Raw genomic sequence first — 19,440 nt, forward strand, 5'->3', positions numbered from 1 at the left:
AACCGCAGCAAGATCCAGCCGCTTCTCGAAAATCATATCGAATCAAATTGCCCGAAATTTCACTTCCCACATTCGCGGGCAGTTATGACAAATATCGAGGGTTCAGGGACCAATACAATGCACGTATTGGGAATGATCCATACACCAACGATGTTGTCAAACTACAATATCTGCAGAATTGCGTAACCGGGCCAGCCGCTGAAGCTATTGCAAACCTGGAGTATACAGACGCCAATTACAAGATAGCTTGGATGCTTCTCGACGAGAAATTTGACAAGCCTAGGCAAGCTCTCCAACGACATTGGCAAACCCTCTTCGACCTCTCCAAGCAGCCGCAGAAATCCGAGATTGAGATCGTCAACATCATCAGACAACAGGCTCAATCTCTCAATGCCTTTGGCGATGCAGAGGTTCTCTTGAATGCCGTATACACCACTCTCATCACCAACTTACTGGACACCGAAGTAGTCTTCCAATGGGAAACAACGATTGAAGGTAATGACATACCAGATTACAATCTACTTCTAAAATTCATTGAAAAACGTGGCATCTGTGCTCAAACGACTGGGCGTGAAACAAACAAACAAAAGACACCACAGACTCAGCCGAAGGTCTCCACGCAAAGACCATCTTCTAGAGGTCAGAAGATGTCCAACCACTCCAGCACCTCCAACGTTACTAGAGCCCAGACGTTCATGACCACCAACACCAGGAAGTGTCCAGTATGCACAGAAGTAGGTCACAGGATATATGAATGCCCTAAATTTGACGAAATGAACATTCCTCAACGCGATAAATTAATTCGTAACCAAAATCGTTGTCTCAACTGTCTTTCCAAGGGACACGGTTATGAAGAATGTATTTCAAACAGCCGCTGCAAGATCTGTAAGGAGAAACATCACACAAAAATCCACTTTGAAAAGGCTGCGTCATCTTCAAGGTCTGATGCATGACTATATCCGGAGGCTACACCTACACCAATCGCCATGTCTCTTCCACTTGGATCATCTGGACAGGATGTCCTCCCAACGGCAATGGTCAACATCTTCAATAACGTCAAACGACCACTCCAATGTCGAGCACTTATCGACACTGCGTCGACAAAGAACTTCATTACGGAAGAGTTTGCAGACAAATTAGGGATCAATAAGCTCAGTTGCTCAATCCCAATTGGAGCCTTGAATGAATTATCAACTGTGGTACATCGTAAAATCCACACAACGATTGCATCTCGTCTCAACGGCTTCAAACGAGAATTGAGCTTCCTCATAATACCAAGGATTTCTGGTCTACTTCCCACCGAGCAAGTGGACAGAGAAGTCATGGAGATACCTCCAAACTTACCACTTGCGGATCCAGAGTTTCACAAACCTGCACCAGTTCACCTGCTACTAGGCTCCAGCACCTCAATCGCCGCGCTCAGCATTGGGCAGATTAAGCTTCCCAAGGCATCAGATATTTATCTTCAGAAGACTCAACTAGGATGGATCATCTGCGGCAACGTCAACGATGATATCGACACTTCAATGGCTAGATGTCATTTCACCGATATCATCAAGGAGTTCAAGAAATTCTGGGAGATTGAGGACATCGGCATCAAGGCAAGCCATCAATCCGAAATCGAGCAGGTATGTGAACAACATTTTCAAAAGCATGTTTCGCGTACTCCAGAAGGTCGTTATGTGGTGGCCCTCCCGTTCAACCAGAGGAAAGAACTACTCGGCACATCCTACCTTCAAGCCAAACGCAGACTCCTCGCACTGGAACGAAAATTCCAGTGGGATCCAACCCTCATGGCTGACTATACTGCTGTTATCGACGAATACAAGCAACTCGGTCACATGAGAAAAATCGACACGGAAGTGGAAGAGGGCTTTTACCTTCCACACCACGCGGTGTTCAAGGAGACCAGCCTCACCACTAAGACTCGCGTCGTCTTTGATGGCTCAGCACGATCCAGCACTGGCATCTCCCTGAATGATGCACTCATGGTCGGGCCGACCATACAAGACGACATCCTGTCCCTCGTCCTCCGCTTCAGAACTCATAACTTCATCCTGACCGGTGACATCGAAAAGATGTATCGTCAAGTTCTTGTGAGACCTGAAGATACAAAACTTCAACGCATTCTCTGGCGGGAGCACGAACAAATTCAAACATACGAGTTGCAAACAGTGACGTTTGGACTCGCCCCAGCTCCTTATCTCGCAGTCAGATGTCTGCATCAACTCGCTGACGATGAGAGGGAAAGATTTCCTCTTGCTTCAGCAAAACTAAAACAAGATCTCTACGTAGATGACCTTCTCACCGGCACCAGCACACTTGAAGAAGCTCTACAACTTAGAGACGAGATGATCGATCTTCTAAAGACAGGGGGATTCAATCTCAGGCAATGTGCCTCCAATTCTCCAGATGTCCTCCATGGTCTCCCAGAATCCACAGTGAATATCCAGCTACTCGGAGGAGCTGATTCAACACTTAAAACGCTCGGTGTCCGCTGGGATTCGAAAAATGACAGCATTGTATATACCGTCAATCCAATAGCTACTAGAGACACCACCACCATGAGGACAATTGCCTCAGATGTAGCCCGCATCTACGATCCACTTGGTCTGCTCAACCCAGTCATCACACACGCCAAAATCATCCAACAGCAGCTCTGGCGACTCAAACTAGATTGGGATGACTCAGTGCCTACTGAAATCTACACTCAGTGGCATGAATTTGTTTCACAGCTACCTCTGCTGAATGAAATCCAATTTCGACGTCAGGCCATCAGCAGTGAACAATTTGATCTTCATGGACTTTGTGATGCTAGCAACCGTGCATATGGTGCTTGCATCTATCTACGTTCCATCAGCCCGACTGGAGAGGTACAGGTCAATCTGTACTGTGCTAAATCACGCATCACGCCCATCAATCACACCAGCGAGCAAACCACTCCACGTCTAGAGCTCTGTGCAGCAGAGTTACTTTCCAAACTATATGACATCGTGAAGAAGGCTACACACATCGAACCAGGAAGAGCAATTTTTTGGTCTGACTCGACAGTTGTTCTTCATTGGATCAAAACTCCTCCTCATCTTCTCCAAAGGTTTGTGGCCAATCGAGTGGCCAGAATCCAAGAGCTAACCGATCCTACTAACTGGAAACACGTTCGAACACACGAAAATCCCGCAGACGCCATATCTCGAGGGCAACTCTCTTCAGTCTTTCTCCAAAACGATCTCTGGAAGCATGGACCCAGCTGGCTTCAAGGGGATGAAGAGCATTGGCCACACTTCAACATCGGGAAACCAATAGACCTTCCTGAACTCAAAAAGGCTACAGTACTCCTAGTGTCATCTCCACCCAGGAATCCTCTTCTTCAACGTTACTCCTCCTTTCAACGGCTCAAGAGGATCATGGCCTTGTGTCTTCGTTGGAAAACCAAGGTTAAATCTTCTCATCTGACCCTTCAGGAGTTGAAACGATCCGAAATTCTGATTCTCCAACTGCTTCAACAAGAAACATTCAAGTCAGAACTCAGATTGCTTCAAGAAGGAAAATCTCTTCATCCCAAGAGTCGTCTCATCAACCTCAGTGTTCAGCTTGATGAGAATCATCTAATACGAGTCGGTGGACGACTTAAGAAACACAAAACGTTGCCTCTCGATGGAATCCATCCAATCCTGCTGCCCAAGGGACATCATATAACCAACCTCATCATCCAGGAAACACACCTCTTCAGCTTACATTCAGGAATCCAAAACACTCTTCATTTAGTAAGACAACGTTTTTGGCCCATGGATGGACGCAATCAGACACGATTCCTCATCAACAAGTGCATCAGTTGCGCCCGAGTGAATCCTCCAACCGTAAGCTATCCAATGGGCAATCTACCTCGCGAACGTATCACACAGTCAAGACCATTCACACATACAGGAGTGGACTACTGTGGCCCTTTCTTCATCAAAGAAAGGAAACTTCGCAATCGTAATAGGATCAAGGTTTGGGTCTGCATCTTTGTTTGTTTCAGCACAAAGGCTGTCCATATAGAACTTGTCAGTGATCTCACGAGCGAAGAGTTCTTGGCCACTCTCAGCAGGTTCATCTCCAGGCATCCCTCTTGTAAGGCACTCCACTCTGATAACGCCACAACATTTACTGGAGCCCATAATGAACTAAAGGAACTTCATAGTCTCATCACGGATGAAAAACATGAAGACTTCATCCGAAGGAACCTCACACACCAGGGTATCGAGTGGCACTTCATACCTCCAATATCTCCACATTGCGGTGGCCTATGGGAGGCTGCCGTGAAATCCTGCAAACATCATATGAAGAGAGTCATCGCCAATGAGCTGCTCACCTATCAGCAGCTTAACACACTTTGTGTTAAAATTGAGGGAATCCTCAATTCCAGACCCCTCACGCCCATGTCATCGGATCCAAATGACTTTTCTGCGCTCACCCCAGCTCACTTTCTACATGGAGGACCAACAACAGACCTCCCAGCTCCAGACTGGTCGGAAACCCCATCCAACCGTCTATCTCACTGGCAACATCTGGAGCAGATGAAGCAGCATTTCTGGAATCGATGGCACAAGGAATATCTATCCGAACTCAACGTCCGCCATAAATGGACCTCAGGCAGTCATAATATTAACATTGGCTCATTGGTGTTGCTCCGAGACGACAATTTGCCTCCTCTCAAATGGCGCATGGGGCGCATCACCGAAGTGTTCCCAGCTGAAGATGGTATCATCCGCAAGGTGAAGGTCAAAACCTCCACCAACATCATGGAGCGGAATGTGCGACGACTCGCACCTTTACCAATAGATCCAATCACTGCTACTACAGGGACTTGATCGCAATGCTCTCAACGGGGGAGTATGTTGCGTGTCATGTTTCACATTCTCAATTTTTTAGTATTTCTCATCATTTCATTTCTAAATTAATTTTCCTAAAACACTATTTTTATTCCAAGGGGACCTATTTCCCTACCTTCATAAATCCATAAAACAAAAGTACTTTCAATCTTCAGTACAGCTGTCCCCTCAATTGTTTTATTGCTGTATTTATATTTTTATCAAACTCTAGAGAGGACCCTTCGTCCACATTTTCAATTATCATCTTAGATTCTATCCATTTTACAACTAACTTACATTTTTACGATGAACCACAATAATGTTTTATTGCACCAATCGCTTCGTCTCAGTAATCCTCATCACGGGAGGCACTTACCCTAGTAAACCCAAGGTGCTGCTCCCTTCCACCTCCCATAACCGACACCCCTACCGGTTTCCCAAATATAGTTATTTTTCCCACCTCTTTTGCATTTCCACCAATGGGAAATCTCCAAATCCATTCATTTTTTGGGAGTTACCACCTCCATGTTTACAAACTAATTTTAATTTTGAAATTGTTAGTTAGTAGACGTTTGAACCTCTTAGTAGTTACATCGAGTAACAGTGTACACCCTTATTTTGAATAAACCAAAAAAATAGTGAATCAAGTGAAGTGTTTAATCTCGACAATCGAAGTCTTCCTATATACACCCATCACATCCTCACTCTTTCCAAATAATTCCATAAATCCTGAACTAATTACACAAAGAACCCATTCGGCGTGTAATAGTTAGTTTGAGAGTGAATAAATTGAAATCCCTGGAATTTACAACTCCAGAATCAATAAGTTTCCTTTTTAAATATTCACTCCCCTAACAGAGGTTTTAATGAGATTCTTAAAATACACTCGGTCCCAACTGCCGCTGAACGAAGTGAAAATTAAAGATATTTTCTTGGATTTTTTTGACAACGAACGAATGAGAGAAATTTGAGAGGTCACGAAGAAATTAATTGAAGGATGACTGGGTCCATTTTTTTGTCACTAGATCAAAGTAGATGAAACGATAATATTGAGTATATTACAAGCACTCCATCCTAAAAATTTTGAAAGTCTGAATCAACGATGAGAATATTTTTTCATAATTTTTCCCGTACGCGTAAAATAAAATATTGCAGAGAACGGCCATCAAACCGTGAAACTAAAGCGATTGTAGGTATTCCTTAACGGTCATTATATATATGTTCAGACTCCCGAAGGATTGTGAGTTGACAAGAAAAAAAAATCGTAAACTTCAATTCCGTCGATCGCAGAAATCCGTCAAAAATCTCGGTAACTCATAAAAAAAAAGCTTCACCTCCACAAGACCAAAAATCCCCATAAAACGTCCCCTTGAAAACCGAATCCAACTCTCCTAACTTCCCTCACATAATAAAATCGTGTACCAAATGCAGCAGTGCGCAATCATTCTTGAAGAGCCCAATCGAAGGCGTACGTGCGTCCAAGCCGAATCTACCTCTTACGTTCTATCAAGCGAATGGCATTGGCCGAGTGCAAATAATAGATCCCTATTTCACCGTTGTAGGAAACCGATGACTTTCCCAGGAGGGAAAAAAAAGAAGTGCACAACGAAAAAAAGATAAAGGAAAAAAAATCTGGGTTACTACACATACCAAGATCGATGACGAAGTGTGTGCGTTTCTGTCTCGTTGACTTTGTCCGTCGTCAGCTCTTCTACCCGAGAGAAAATGACCTCGGTTCGTTGGTCACGCCTGCACTGGCCGATATAACCTCACGTTATAATTTTTTTAACAACTTTTTAGATTCACTTTTTTACGCGGCTTTGTTAGTCACATCACTGTCCCGAGTGCAACTGGGTTAACATTATTATAGTAGTCATGGGAGTTTCCGACCCAACGTTAAAGCACCGTAACCCGATAGAGAAGCTAGAACGTGCAAAAGAAACCAAAATAAACCATAATGCAATGTTCGGTCTTTGTTTTCGGATATTCTATTCAATTTCCACCGTCTCCTTCTCAACGCGGATTTCACTGCTATCGCTTGAAATTCACGGAGTTTAGTTAAGAGATTAGAATCGAGAGAGGTTTTGGCTTAATACGGGAGACAGCAGAAAAAATAATTTCTTACTAAATATGTAGGAAAAAAATTGCATCTTATTGGGAGATTATCTCCGAACCCGAAATTGGGTTTCATCTGTAAATGAAAATGGGGTGTCATAACGATACCTATGCATGAGTCCTGTTGTCAACCAGTAACAGTATGTAGGTTCCAGATGAGTCTCCAACATCTCGTTGTAATCCAAAAACTTGGAACATCCTTCTGGGCTAGCTGCAGTATCGGTTTTGGATATTCTTTTGTAGATATTTACATTGTCAGTTATTTCGATTCTTGTCCTTATTATTCTGCTTCCAATATCCAGGTTCCCAATGAGTCTCCGACATTTGGATATTCGTTGTGATCCAAAAATTTGGAACATCCTTCTAGACTAGTCTGTAGTACTGGGTATGGATACTGTTTTGTAGTATTCCATTGCGGATTATTCCCATGCTCGTCCTTTTCGTTCTGCTTCCGATGTTATCCTTGTTGACTTCGTATTCTCCTCGGGTTGGTCCTTCTTCGATTTTAATCTTCTTCTGCTGCGTCCGCTTTCCTCCGCGGTCTCCAACGATCTGACCCAACTAGCCGGAGTGCGCGCCTTTTATAAGCAGTCCGCAGCGCCCGAATTTTCTGATTGGCTCGGCGGTGTATACGGCCGCGCAGAGTTTCATTGGCGGTTTACTGAGGGGTGGGGGGTAACAGCGGGGCGCTGGACCCAATGCATCCCAATATCGTTGTCGAGTGGTTCAGTCAGTGCGTTACTTTGTTTATGGAAAGTTTATTAGGAAGAATAAGATTTCGAGTAACTAAGAATTCCAAATGTCTATGAATCTTTTTTTTGTGAGATCAAATTCAAGATCGAACTGCAGATGACGGTAAATTTTTTAAAAATCCTTTTGTTGAGTTTCTTACGGATTATTATCAAATTCCTATATTTCGGTACTGTCCTCTTTATATATGTAACCGTTAGATACATCTATTAGAGATTTTGATTACGTGAATATTTAATACAACATAGGAATAGAATTACATATTTAACTCAATATTCAATTCCGTACTACATTTATCAAATATTCACAAATCTGTAAAGTGGTTGTAGAGAGATTTTAGCCTTCACTTGCCATTCAAACCACTTGGGTAGACTACGGACGAAAACAAAAATATATATCGCCAGTACAATAATATTTATCTGAGCATCGTGGAGCGATGAAAATGAAAATAACGAAGTTGGAAAATTCCACGCCGTAAAATTCCTCTTATCTTACGTCACGATGTTCCTTTCTTAATAATTGAAAATTTCTGCGCCGAAAGAAACGAGTTCTTTATCACAGCATTTTAGTCTCTGCTGCTACAACATCTTCTTCGGTTTCTACTCCTGTTTCTCCGCTCCACGAATCCTTCTTCTGATGACCCTGCTCGTCCGTATGTCTCCGATGATCAACGCGAACTAGTAGAGTTGCTCCTATTTTATAGAGAGTCTACCGCGCGAGAAAAATCTGATTGGTTCGGCGGTGTATACGGCAGCGCGGGCGCTCATTGGCGGTCCGCATATAAGTGGGGATAGCGGCCGGCTGCTGTCCCAAACCAAATACGCAACGCTTCTTCTAGTGGCATTCGTAACTCGACTTCTCAACTGTTAGGTAGTACTTCGCGATAATTTACGGGCCGAAAAAAATTCGAAGTTCATAAGAGTCAATTCTCCGTGCGATACCATCAACGATTTAGCTCCGGGAGCAATGAAATAAAATTGTTTATTTCCATATTTTGTTTTCCTGACAGTTCTATTAACGTGTCGAAGGTAAATTAATTAATCATTGACCCCTTTTTCGATCTTTATAAAGCTCTTCATCCATGACACTGTCCGTTGTTGCTTATAGTATTTTGAGAATAAAATATTTCTGGAGTAGTAAATGGATTATTCAACGACGACTATTTTCGGTAAAAAAATCCTTCTATTTTCCTTCCAGAAAATTGTTTCCTCGTCATGGACTTTGATCATTCATGTCGGCTCCCTTGCTAAATGATTCAGAAGACTCCCTTCAACATCTTAAACGAATTAGAAATAATACCAGAAGCAATGGCTCGAACAGCAGTGACCGTTACGACTATCCGGACCATCCGAGACGTACGCAAACTCACTCAGGTAACGACTGTTCACACTAACGCGCTAATGGAGATCGTACAGTCCTGGGGCGGAGGGAGGGGGGAGGACGGATCGTTCGACAAACTCGGACGTTTTATCGTTTCTACTTTATAGCAGTGACGGTGAGGTGACGAACTCACGACTGAATGGCGACTACCGTTCTAAACGCACCCGATTTTGCGATTTAATAATCCAAACCGAGAGGCCAAATCATTTCCTTATTCAAAGTGTGAGCATAAGAGGTAGATTCCGTAGATTTTATAGCTTTCTTTTCATGGATTTCAACGTTTTTGCAAGTAGTAAAAGATGATATAAATCGGGAGAATTTTAATTGTTCTTTTCGATGGTCTGAGGAGACTGAATTGATTTGATTTTTTCTTGACTGCTTTCGGAGAAAATTCATGAAATGAAGAGAAATAGAATTTTAAACAGCTTGAAAATTATTCGTTCCACTTCTACTTAATGTTAGGAGATGAGACTTCACGATTCATATATTTTAAATACGGCTAGATGAGTTGATACGGGGAATAGCTCAGTTGGGAGAGCCTTCGACTATCAATAAAACTGGTTACGGTTCAAATACCACTGTAGGTGTGCATAATATCATGAATCGCTTTTTCTATTTGCAAAACTTGACGGGCAGTTCACCTATGACATTGCGGCCTCTCTCGCGTATACCAACGCACAATAAACCGAACTTGTATTTGCAGCCAGTGATGCTATTAACGTTTATGTCCGCGGATTTTGTGTTGATGCTGTCTCAAGCTGTTCCGAAATCGAATCAATACTAAAAACAACCCACTCCCTTTTCAGTCGCAACAATTCACGTAGAGTATCATAAAATATCAGCGTTTAGCTATTTTATTAATCATAAAATCACGCAGAACTATTCGATAACAAAAAAAAAATGTGTATGCAACGACGTGAAAATTTCATTAAATTTTCCAAGAATCTCTAGACATAAATTTTCCGTCTGTAATTGAGGAATGCAGATAATTCCCGTCTTTAACTCCTGACATTCTCACACGACTTGTATTGAAGAATCGATGGCTCATTGGAGCGTTAACGATGCTCTCCCCATAATGCGAAAGATAAGAGAGCTTATTACTCCGTGAATATACACTCGACTAGAACTGTAGAAAATGAGTGGAAGAAAAAGTGTGAAGAAATCCCGAGGTGGAAAAAATAAAATAAAAGCCGAAGGAATCTTCCTCTAACGTTCGATGACGTACTCTCGTGTGGCGGCGCCCGATGGCGCGAAAGCGGCAGATTTATCTGATCGTAGGCAGTAAACGAGGGGAAAAAAGATAGTTGGCAATACAACTATAATGCGCGATGTACATTTTACACGGGTAAAACAAAAGTAAGAGAAAATTCACGGTGCAGCAACGTTTGATGGTCGGAGAGAGGCGATTTTGCCGGTTTAAAGGGGTTGGAGGAGAGGTCATGACGATGTAGGTCGAGGAGTAATTAGGCTCGACGCCCATTCACCGACTAATTCCAATCTCTATCTGATTTCTATTGGTTATTGGGCTGTTGTCTTATTTTCATCTAAAAAATTAATGGATTTTTCCCGGATTCTAATGATACATACAGTAGTGAAAGTTCTACAATTTAATTTTCAGTATAAAATCTTTTTTTCTTAAATTGATAATTTAACCCTGGTCATTGTTGGCTGTAAATTCTACATCATTTGATTGACAAAACAATTAATTGAGGTGAGACAGATCTAAGATATAAGGGTGACATCAGGGTAACGACATAGTTTTTTGATAACTTGGAAATTTCTTTCTGAAGATATTTCTCTCTGAATTTCCTCCGCGAACTCCCGTCAGTTTGAATCAAATAACACGTAAATTCCACATTATCCCCTATTAAATGACCTATTTAGGTCGTTCCACGTGTGATTCAATTCACTAATATATACATAACCCCAAAATACACCTGAGCACTGCTGTTGCGTTACTCAAAGAGCCGCCCCTCACCCTCCCACCCCCTCAGAGCTCATGAATTGGTGTATGTGTGCTTGCCATCGAGCTTTGAACGTTTACACGGGTAATAGGGTTGGTACAGAGGCATCATACCTCTCTATTATACCCTTGTATATCTAATACACACGTTTCCCTTATCCACCGCTTCCGTCAATCCGTCAGGTGTTGGTGTTGAACGGATTTGGATCAGTCCGGAGAGTCAAGTTCGATAATAATCGGCGGCGTTAATTCCTCTGTGTGGAACTGTGGGTGTGTCTCGCTATATTCGGAAACGTAAGGTGGGCGAAATTCAAGGGGGTGGGGTGAAGAAGGGGTTACCAGACATCTGAGAAGTTAGAAGGCTTCCAAATCGGGCACGGGTAACAGCCGAAGGCGGTAGGGTCGATAAGGGTGGCGTGAGGAATGTTTGTCAAGGGTTAGTAGTGATCTGGGTGGGAATTTCCGATCAGGTGAAAACGTTAATTTCAAAATGTGGCTAATTGAATTCTGGATTTACAAAAGTTGTCATGTTTTAATTGGCCTGACGCAATAGGGAGGCAGTTTTTTTTAATCTTGCTTATTGGATTATTGCCAATTTTCGCGAACGGATTTGAATGGATTTTATTGCAGAGGTGCAGTGATGAGCGCCGAAGTATCGGAATATTTGGTGAAGGGATTTAATTTGGAGGGAGCGGTGATTTTTTTTTTTTCATGCAGGGGAGGAACATGGGTGGGTTATTGTTACGAAAAGGATGAGCAGAGGGTTCCTTTAATTGAATAATGAAAGTGATACTGTCAGGTGAAGAGGGAGAGGATTAAAACATTTGACTGCAGTGAGAGGCAAAAATTACGCTGTTGAATTTTCATCGGAATTTTTGGACTGAAATTTTGGCATTTTTATCGTGTTAAACATCCACTGAAATTGAAATAGATTTGGTGAAGAGTCAAATATTCCATTGATATTGAAATTGTGTTATGGGAATGAAAAAAAATCATGAGTGAATTTTCAAACAATGTCGACCAAAGTTGATAGAATTTTCATTCATCCATTCTTTGATCCGTTTATCGGCTGCCAATAGATTTTTTAAATCCCTCTGATGACCTAGATTGATATCATTGGAGGACTTTAATCTACATTTGCGAAATACACGTGATATAGTGGGCTCTCGAACGAGAGCAGTCAGGGAGCATATTGGGAGGTAGAGAGCAACGGAAGCATCCCCCGTTGCCCGAGTTCGTGTTAGTACCTGTGCTCTAATTACCGGCAATTACCGGTGCCTAATCAATTACGGTAACGCAATCTGCTCTCGCATACTATCGACTGACCGGCCACAGTAATTGCACTCGATCTCTCTCTATCTTTATACAACTCTCTTCCCTGGCTAGTGGAAAATGTGCGTTTCGTCAGAATTAAATTATCGAAATATTTCATTTTATCAGAAATAGAGTGGAATTAGAAAATCATTAGAAATCGAGAGAACTTGCCGATTCGAATCACTCTAGAAATAATATATTTGCTGCATTAGTTGCTGAGTTCGGAGAAACAATTTTTTTAGTAAATATTGTGTTCGCACATTTCCGAGGATAAATTCTGTGGTTTAAGCCTTTGAAAACTGTTTTTTTTTTCAATCTAGTTAGTTGTGAATACGGTGTACTATGCGAGGTTTTATTGCGTTAATTTTAGCTGATTGAATTTTATGACTTTATTAAAGTCTTTCTTACGTACAAAGTCAGCCTAACGTAAATTATGTCGACCATTCTGATTTTATTTACACATTACAGTTTATTTTCTCCGTGCATACCGGGTACACGTGCAAAAAGACAACTGCATTCAATGTATGGGAAGAAAAACGTAATTGCTGATAGGACTGAGTGTCAAAAAAATCATTAAATAATTTTGAATTGTTTATGAATTAAAATCCAATTATTCGATACATCAAAAAGAGGAAATTTAATTAATTAGCAATATATGTGATGTATGAAAGTATGAAAGTAGATAAGGAAAATTCCGTCAAATCAAATTTTCTAATTGAAATAAATTGCGATGGAACATTTCTGAAAAGACTCAATTCATCTCTTTCAATCTCATCTTTCATTCGAATGGTTACACAAGACTACATTAGGGCCATAACTCCCGGGTATTCCATGAATGCCTTTGATACGTAATCTGCTTCATATATATTTGAACACGCGTGTACAGATGCTGACAAAGGAGTGAAAAAATACGTTTTACCGTTTCTTTTCAGAAAGGAATCAATTGAAGAAGGTTGGCATAAGCTATCGCCCTTGGCGTTTTCTCCAAACGGTCAAGTCCCTTTGAGGGGCAGACAAGCATGAAGAGGTGGAGAAATTTTCCCAAAGGGGAATACGGACTATTTCTTATAACCTTATTCGGCGTTTGCTACATCACGTTATGGAGTTTTTCAATCAAAAATTTAATATGCCTCGCGCAATGCTTTTGGCCGCACAATGCTTTTATCAAATTTAGTCGTCTGCAACGAAAGAATCAGACGTTTTTAAAATATTTTCATGGATTTTTATCATTAGATTTCCGGAAATTTTTACCGAGATAATTTAATTTCATTATTGAGAATCTATAATTAACCAGATGCATTTAAAAATGTGAATAACATGAGTTTAAATTGTTATAGAATATGGAAACAACAATCTCCTCAAAAATGAGTATTTTCATTTTCTCATATTTAAGGATATATTTTCGTGGAAGAAGGGTTATAATTTTGCTATTTTTGAGGAATATGAGAATCAACTAATGTCACAAAATTTTTAGAGTCATGTTCGCCTTTGCTACACACTATGAATTTCCCTCAGTGTACGATAAATTTTACCGAGTAAAAGAGGAATATGTTTTCAAATATTTGAACATAAAAATTATTTGCTTTTTCTCCGACTTACAATTTCAAATTTATGCTATTCTGAATGCTCTTTCCTCATTGCAACATTTAACCTTCGCTCTTTTCAAGCTGGTCCCTCGTGGTCACCCTTCTACTTAGTAGCCATGCTCAGCAAATTTCCCCCAGGGCAGCCCTCGCCATTTTCCTAAATTTTTTACGCGCTTCGAGATTGCAAAAATTACCGAATATTATTTACCATTCACATGATTCATGGAAACGGGTAATTCAGAAAGTTGATATGTCTCGCCAATTCATTTGTTGGAGTGGTTGCGTGATGTAATTGTGAGGAATGAACAGCAGAAATGATCGAGTATGCAGTAAAAATGGAGTATCCCCATAAGTCAAAGATCTAGTACTGCTGCAAACTCGAGGTTTTCTTAACTGTGAAACTTTACGACTGTTAGACATAGGACTCACAACGGCGAGACATTCATTTCGAGTTCAGGTAACATTCGTTAGTATTTTTTCTTTTACTGTTGTACGGCTTCACCTGCGACTTACGACATTCAACCGCGCTATAAATTCTGCGAGTAGCGGGGGCCAACGTCTGGCATTCACAGCTACTTTTGCGGTTAATGCTCGAGGAATCTGTCGCACAAGTTTTTTTAAACGACTTTCACAATGATGCGTAAAGAATAATCAAAATAATTTTGAATTAATATTCTCGTTCGCCCCAAAAATGTCGTGCAGATGAGTCATTTCAGGGAAATTATGAAAAAATAGTTGATGAATGTCGCCGATAGTATCTGACATTGTCTGCGAATTGATCTTGCGAGTATGTGAAGTATTCTCTTCACGTAAAAGACTTAAACTTTGTCGAAGAATGTTGCAAAGTATGCGACAATCGCAGCGATAAAGGAGGAAGTTGTTACGGAGACTGAATAATTTGCGAAGACGAGACAATTTATGAGCGAAGGGCACCCTATTTCACTCTTCCCTCCGACATCTTCTCATAAACATGTATCTCCTCTCCAAGAGGTTGCAAAATTGACTTGGAAAGGTCATGACCGAAAAATTAAATTTGCATTATCTATAACGCACTTTCCCTGTCGATGCGTTACCCAACATCTCGAACTGCGTTCAATAAGTAATAATGCGTCACTTACTGGTCGAAAGACAAAGCCAAAATGACAGCGATATGACATTCAATGCATGGAGATCCATTTGAGATTATTTCACAATTCGTCTTCTGTCATTTTTCCTGTATTTGACGGAAATGCGAGCATTATATCCCGTCTCATCGAGTCTTACAACGTTTCACTAACCTTATCGCTCGAATCGATGACTTCATACATCCGAAGCATAACCCTGGAGGCAATAATTACGACATCTAATTGCCTTGGAGAGCTTTTAGGTAAACAATTCTTTTATGATTAAATATAAGAAATGTATCGTTATCGATTCAAACTACTGCACCAAGCCTGTATAAGGAATTTATTCCATAAAGCCTTGACTCACCTAATCACCTCTAAATAGTAGGGAAAAGTCCGTATAACGACTTCATTCTGTGAAGCTTCAGTTAATTTTGAAGCAGTGCCACGTTAAACTAAGTGCGATCAGTATTCACATACCATGAAACTGTTTAACTCGGGAGAGATGATCCTGTTGTTGTTGTTCGGTTAGTCTTCTCTCTAGTGACAATTTCAGACAGAGTGAGTAAGCATTTCATGATATTATGAATTTATCAGAACTCCGGGATTCAATATCGTTGAGAATAATTCGCTCACCATACGTGTGTTACCTGAAAAATAATCTCTATGTCGAACAACGTGGAACATTATGAGATACTGTTGCCTAAACCGAAACTACCAATTGAAAATGTGGAAAACCTCACTCACTTGTCGACCAATAGTCTATGGCAAGGAAAAAGTTTGAGAAAAATTGCCGGACCAGTCGTGTAATCGCAAAGGGAACTCAATTTTCAGTACTTGTTCGACCTGTGTCGGGGAAAACGTGCGAGACGAATAGTGGATTTTTCTCACTTCGCGGGCGGTAAATTTACAGTACGTGAAGGTAATTTGTACCGAAAGTTTTTTGCAATAGCTATGATAAAAAAGCAAGTCCAATTATTCGACTACCAAAAAGCTAGTACTCTCTCTGATAAAACCCCTTTCGAAACAGCAAAATAATGAAAAAAAGTGAATCGAATCCCTTTCAGCTTAATTGCTCCTTCAGCCCATCCAGCTCTCACCCGCTGACCTAGTCCCTCCCTAATCCACAAATGTACACCTGATCCTCCATTAAAATTCGCGCATCCCCCCCCCCCGCCCCAAAAATAATATTCACGTTCTGGGGCAATGAAACGAAAATAAAAGTACATTGAGTGTTGAATATTTTGAAATAAAAACTCTTCAGAATGCATTCCGGGCCCAAAAAAATAACTCAGCCGAACCCAACCCAGTAGACCAAACGTCAGGACAAAAATGCAACGAACCTCAAGAACTAAATGGTAAAAAAATATCATCCTTTGTTTTCAACTCCTCCTCCTCCTCCATCCCCTATTATTTAAAACAAATAAAAAACACCCTTGTTTTTTTACGGATTCACCTCCGATTACAGCTCCGTGGTAGTACGAAAGAGCGTAGAAACCCCAAAAGTGACTCGGGGTTTAGAAATCTTCGCTAAAATCCCAATGGTAAACGTTTCGTGAGAGATAGCGAACAGTACTGGTGTCTCGGTGGGGTTCGTGCACTCTCAAACGGGCCATTGTTCTGCCTGGGTTGCCTCGATGACCTTCCCCCTATCCTCCTTTCCACCCACCTCATCCCCCTGCTCCTCTCCGTGGCTTAAACGATCCGCGCTTATGGGAGATCTCTGCACAAGACCAGAATGGATATACAATACCTGTTCGCTCAGTCGAACGAGATGAATTTTTCATCTCCCATTATTTTGTACTCCACGAAAAAAAAATATTGCTGTTTATTTTTCATCAATTCGGCGAAACAATTTATTGTTTTCCTTGAAATATTGAAATTCGCGGCGAATAAGGGGGGGGGAGGGATGTGTGACGGCGAGAAGGAGGAGGTGAATAAGGGGTTATTCATAACTTAAACATGAAAATTGTATTTGAAAAAATGGAACAAAGGAAATCCGACAAAACCGATAAACACCGAGTGAGAAAAATTGCGGTACGCGAACTAGGCCACTGGTGAACCATTGTTCGGTAGTTTGTTTTTTTTAACGTGGCGAGAACGTGGAGAAATAATGGGGCGTGGGGGAGAGGGTGAGAGCAATGGCCCAAACATCATCGGGGCATGGATATGGCTTGCTAGATTTGGAATTTTCAATAGTTTCAGTCGGGCATTCGGGAAGAACGGTTGAATGAAATGTTTGTTATTCCGAGGTTGAATAATGCTGGGATTCATTTTTTTGGGGGGCTGTTAGATTGAGAATTTGTTTGGTCGGAACGAGGATTTTCATTACAAAGATTTTGGGAGTTTGTGAATGCGTAAGAGACATCAGGTTGATTTGGACTATTGGTAGCAGTTTTCAGCAGCTATCGACACGAATATTCCATCATATCTATTAAATTTAAAGATATTGATTGTCTGTTGGTTTTTTTGTTTGATCTTCATATGTTGCTTAACCCAAAAAAATGAATGGAAATTAAATTCAACTAATTGCCGAACTGCCAAAATTGAAGATTAATATTTCCATCACCGTATTATAACAAAAGTTTCATGGAAATTCTGAAGGAAATGCAAAAATAGTTCTCCATTCCTCAACATCTGATGGATTTTTCCATTAAAACTTGATGATCTCAGTTTCCATGTTCTTTCCGTCCAAATACGCAGGGAATTTAATTTTCTAGTGCTCATCCAGCTCTTCCCCACCCCATCTCATTCATTCAATCTCCATACACCGAGAAACGTCGGAAGCAAATTTTTTCCTCTTTTCAATTTTTTTTTTCCTCTCCTTGAATAAAGTCGAGAGAGACGGAGAGGCGTGCGTATATGAGAGGACATTTCGATTGGAATGCAGAATCGATGGACTCGGGAGAACGAACGAATGAGAATACCTGTGGATGTGAAATACTATTTGCGATGGTAACGGATGTATCGAGTGACAATTGGGTCGATGGGTATACAGTGCCACCGAATCGTAACAAATTGAATGGGTGAGAAAGAAAATGCCGCCCTCATCCTCTTCCCTCCCCTGCCCCTTCTGTGGATTTCGGCTGTTTGGTGACGGATTGTATACGCTAGTTTATTGTTGTTTTTTAAAACTATTTTGATTGTTTTTTCTCGAAATTTTTCTCTCTTTAATCCCTCCTTTGTAATGGATCTGATTGATACTGGAGGGGAGGGGGGCAGTTGATCACTTGGGCGTTAGTCAATAATCGCATTTAAAGATAACAAAGAGACTTTTATTCCCCAAATTGCCCAAAAAAAAAAAAGGTAACACCTTTGAAATGTTTTTGAAATGTTTGATGTGTTCCTAACATTGCATTTATGAATAATTATTCCTCCAATTTTCCCGGTGATCCACCAAAATTTTTTATATCTTGGTCGAATGGGAGTGAATGATGGAAAGCTGCAGAATTGACTAACGTCCATTTTTGGCTATTTTGTTCCGGGAAAATCCATATCGTTCGATATTAAACTGGCCACTGTAATCCACTGCTCTCCTCCCAGTTACGGTAATCGAGGATTGAATAAATCATTGGAGATGAAGACAGGTGAAACAGCATGTGGTGGGAAATTTTCGGGATCCTTATCTCGGACGACCTTCTCCAGTTCTTACGTGAATTATTAGTGTGTTTGTTTCTGGATTCTGAGAGTTTCTGGGGGGTTTGACTTATCGCGATGGCGGGGTGATTTATTGGATTATTGTTAGTGGGTATCCGCATCGAAATTTAATTAGGTGAATTCTGAATAATTATGCAAGTATTGGTTGTACAATTTTGTTGCCTTGTAACATGTGAAAAAATTATTTGCATTGGGATGCGAGTTCACTTTAGTTATGAAAAAAATGATTAGACGATTTTTAAAGGAATCAGATAATATAAAAATTCAATTTGGATCCTGACATTGTGCAACAAAAACTAATCTTCAAATTGAAAATTTCCCACTGAAATAATGGATCGTAATAATTTGTTAACTTCCCCTGAACCCTCTGGTCTCTCGCGATAATTTGATGACAATTCTGAAATTGAACAAATTGCACAAATTATTTGTAAAAGTATTTTTCCACAACACCAAAAATTCATTGAGGTCGCCAGAGTCAGAACCTCATGACCTCTGGTTTTCCTCTGCTTCAGACATCCGAGGAATAAGTCATTCCCCAAATACTCAAAATCAATATTAGCTGTCGACTTAACCTTTGAGAATGTCTGATTGACACCCGAATGTCCTACAGGAGAATTCGGAGCTCCTTATATAGCATCCAGATTCATGTCTACTGGTGCCCTAATGTGCGAAGTGACACTCATGGATCGGAAGGTTAACCTCAGTAGTTGTGGTACAAAATA

The 19,440-nt window shown here is 40.9% G+C and overlaps 2 protein-coding genes across 3 annotated transcripts in view; both read right to left on the bottom strand.

Annotated features, from left to right (window-relative positions):
- The window catches only part of Sli (slit), a 255,780-nt gene that overhangs the window by 90,616 nt on the left and 145,724 nt on the right, over positions 1 to 19,440 (bottom strand). The window lies entirely within an intron of this gene.
- LOC135160842 (uncharacterized) lies at positions 6,235 to 7,760 on the bottom strand. Its single transcript, XM_064117910.1, has 2 exons — positions 7,074 to 7,760; positions 6,235 to 6,773 (listed from the first exon to the last, which is right to left on the bottom strand). The coding sequence occupies exons 1-2, from the start codon at positions 7,322 to 7,324 to the stop codon at positions 6,683 to 6,685; spliced, it is 342 nt and encodes a 113-aa protein (XP_063973980.1). The 5' UTR covers positions 7,325 to 7,760; the 3' UTR covers positions 6,235 to 6,682.

This window comes from Diachasmimorpha longicaudata, chromosome 1, assembly GCF_034640455.1.
Source record: "Diachasmimorpha longicaudata isolate KC_UGA_2023 chromosome 1, iyDiaLong2, whole genome shotgun sequence".
NCBI classification, from domain to species: Eukaryota; Metazoa; Arthropoda; class Insecta; order Hymenoptera; family Braconidae; genus Diachasmimorpha; species Diachasmimorpha longicaudata.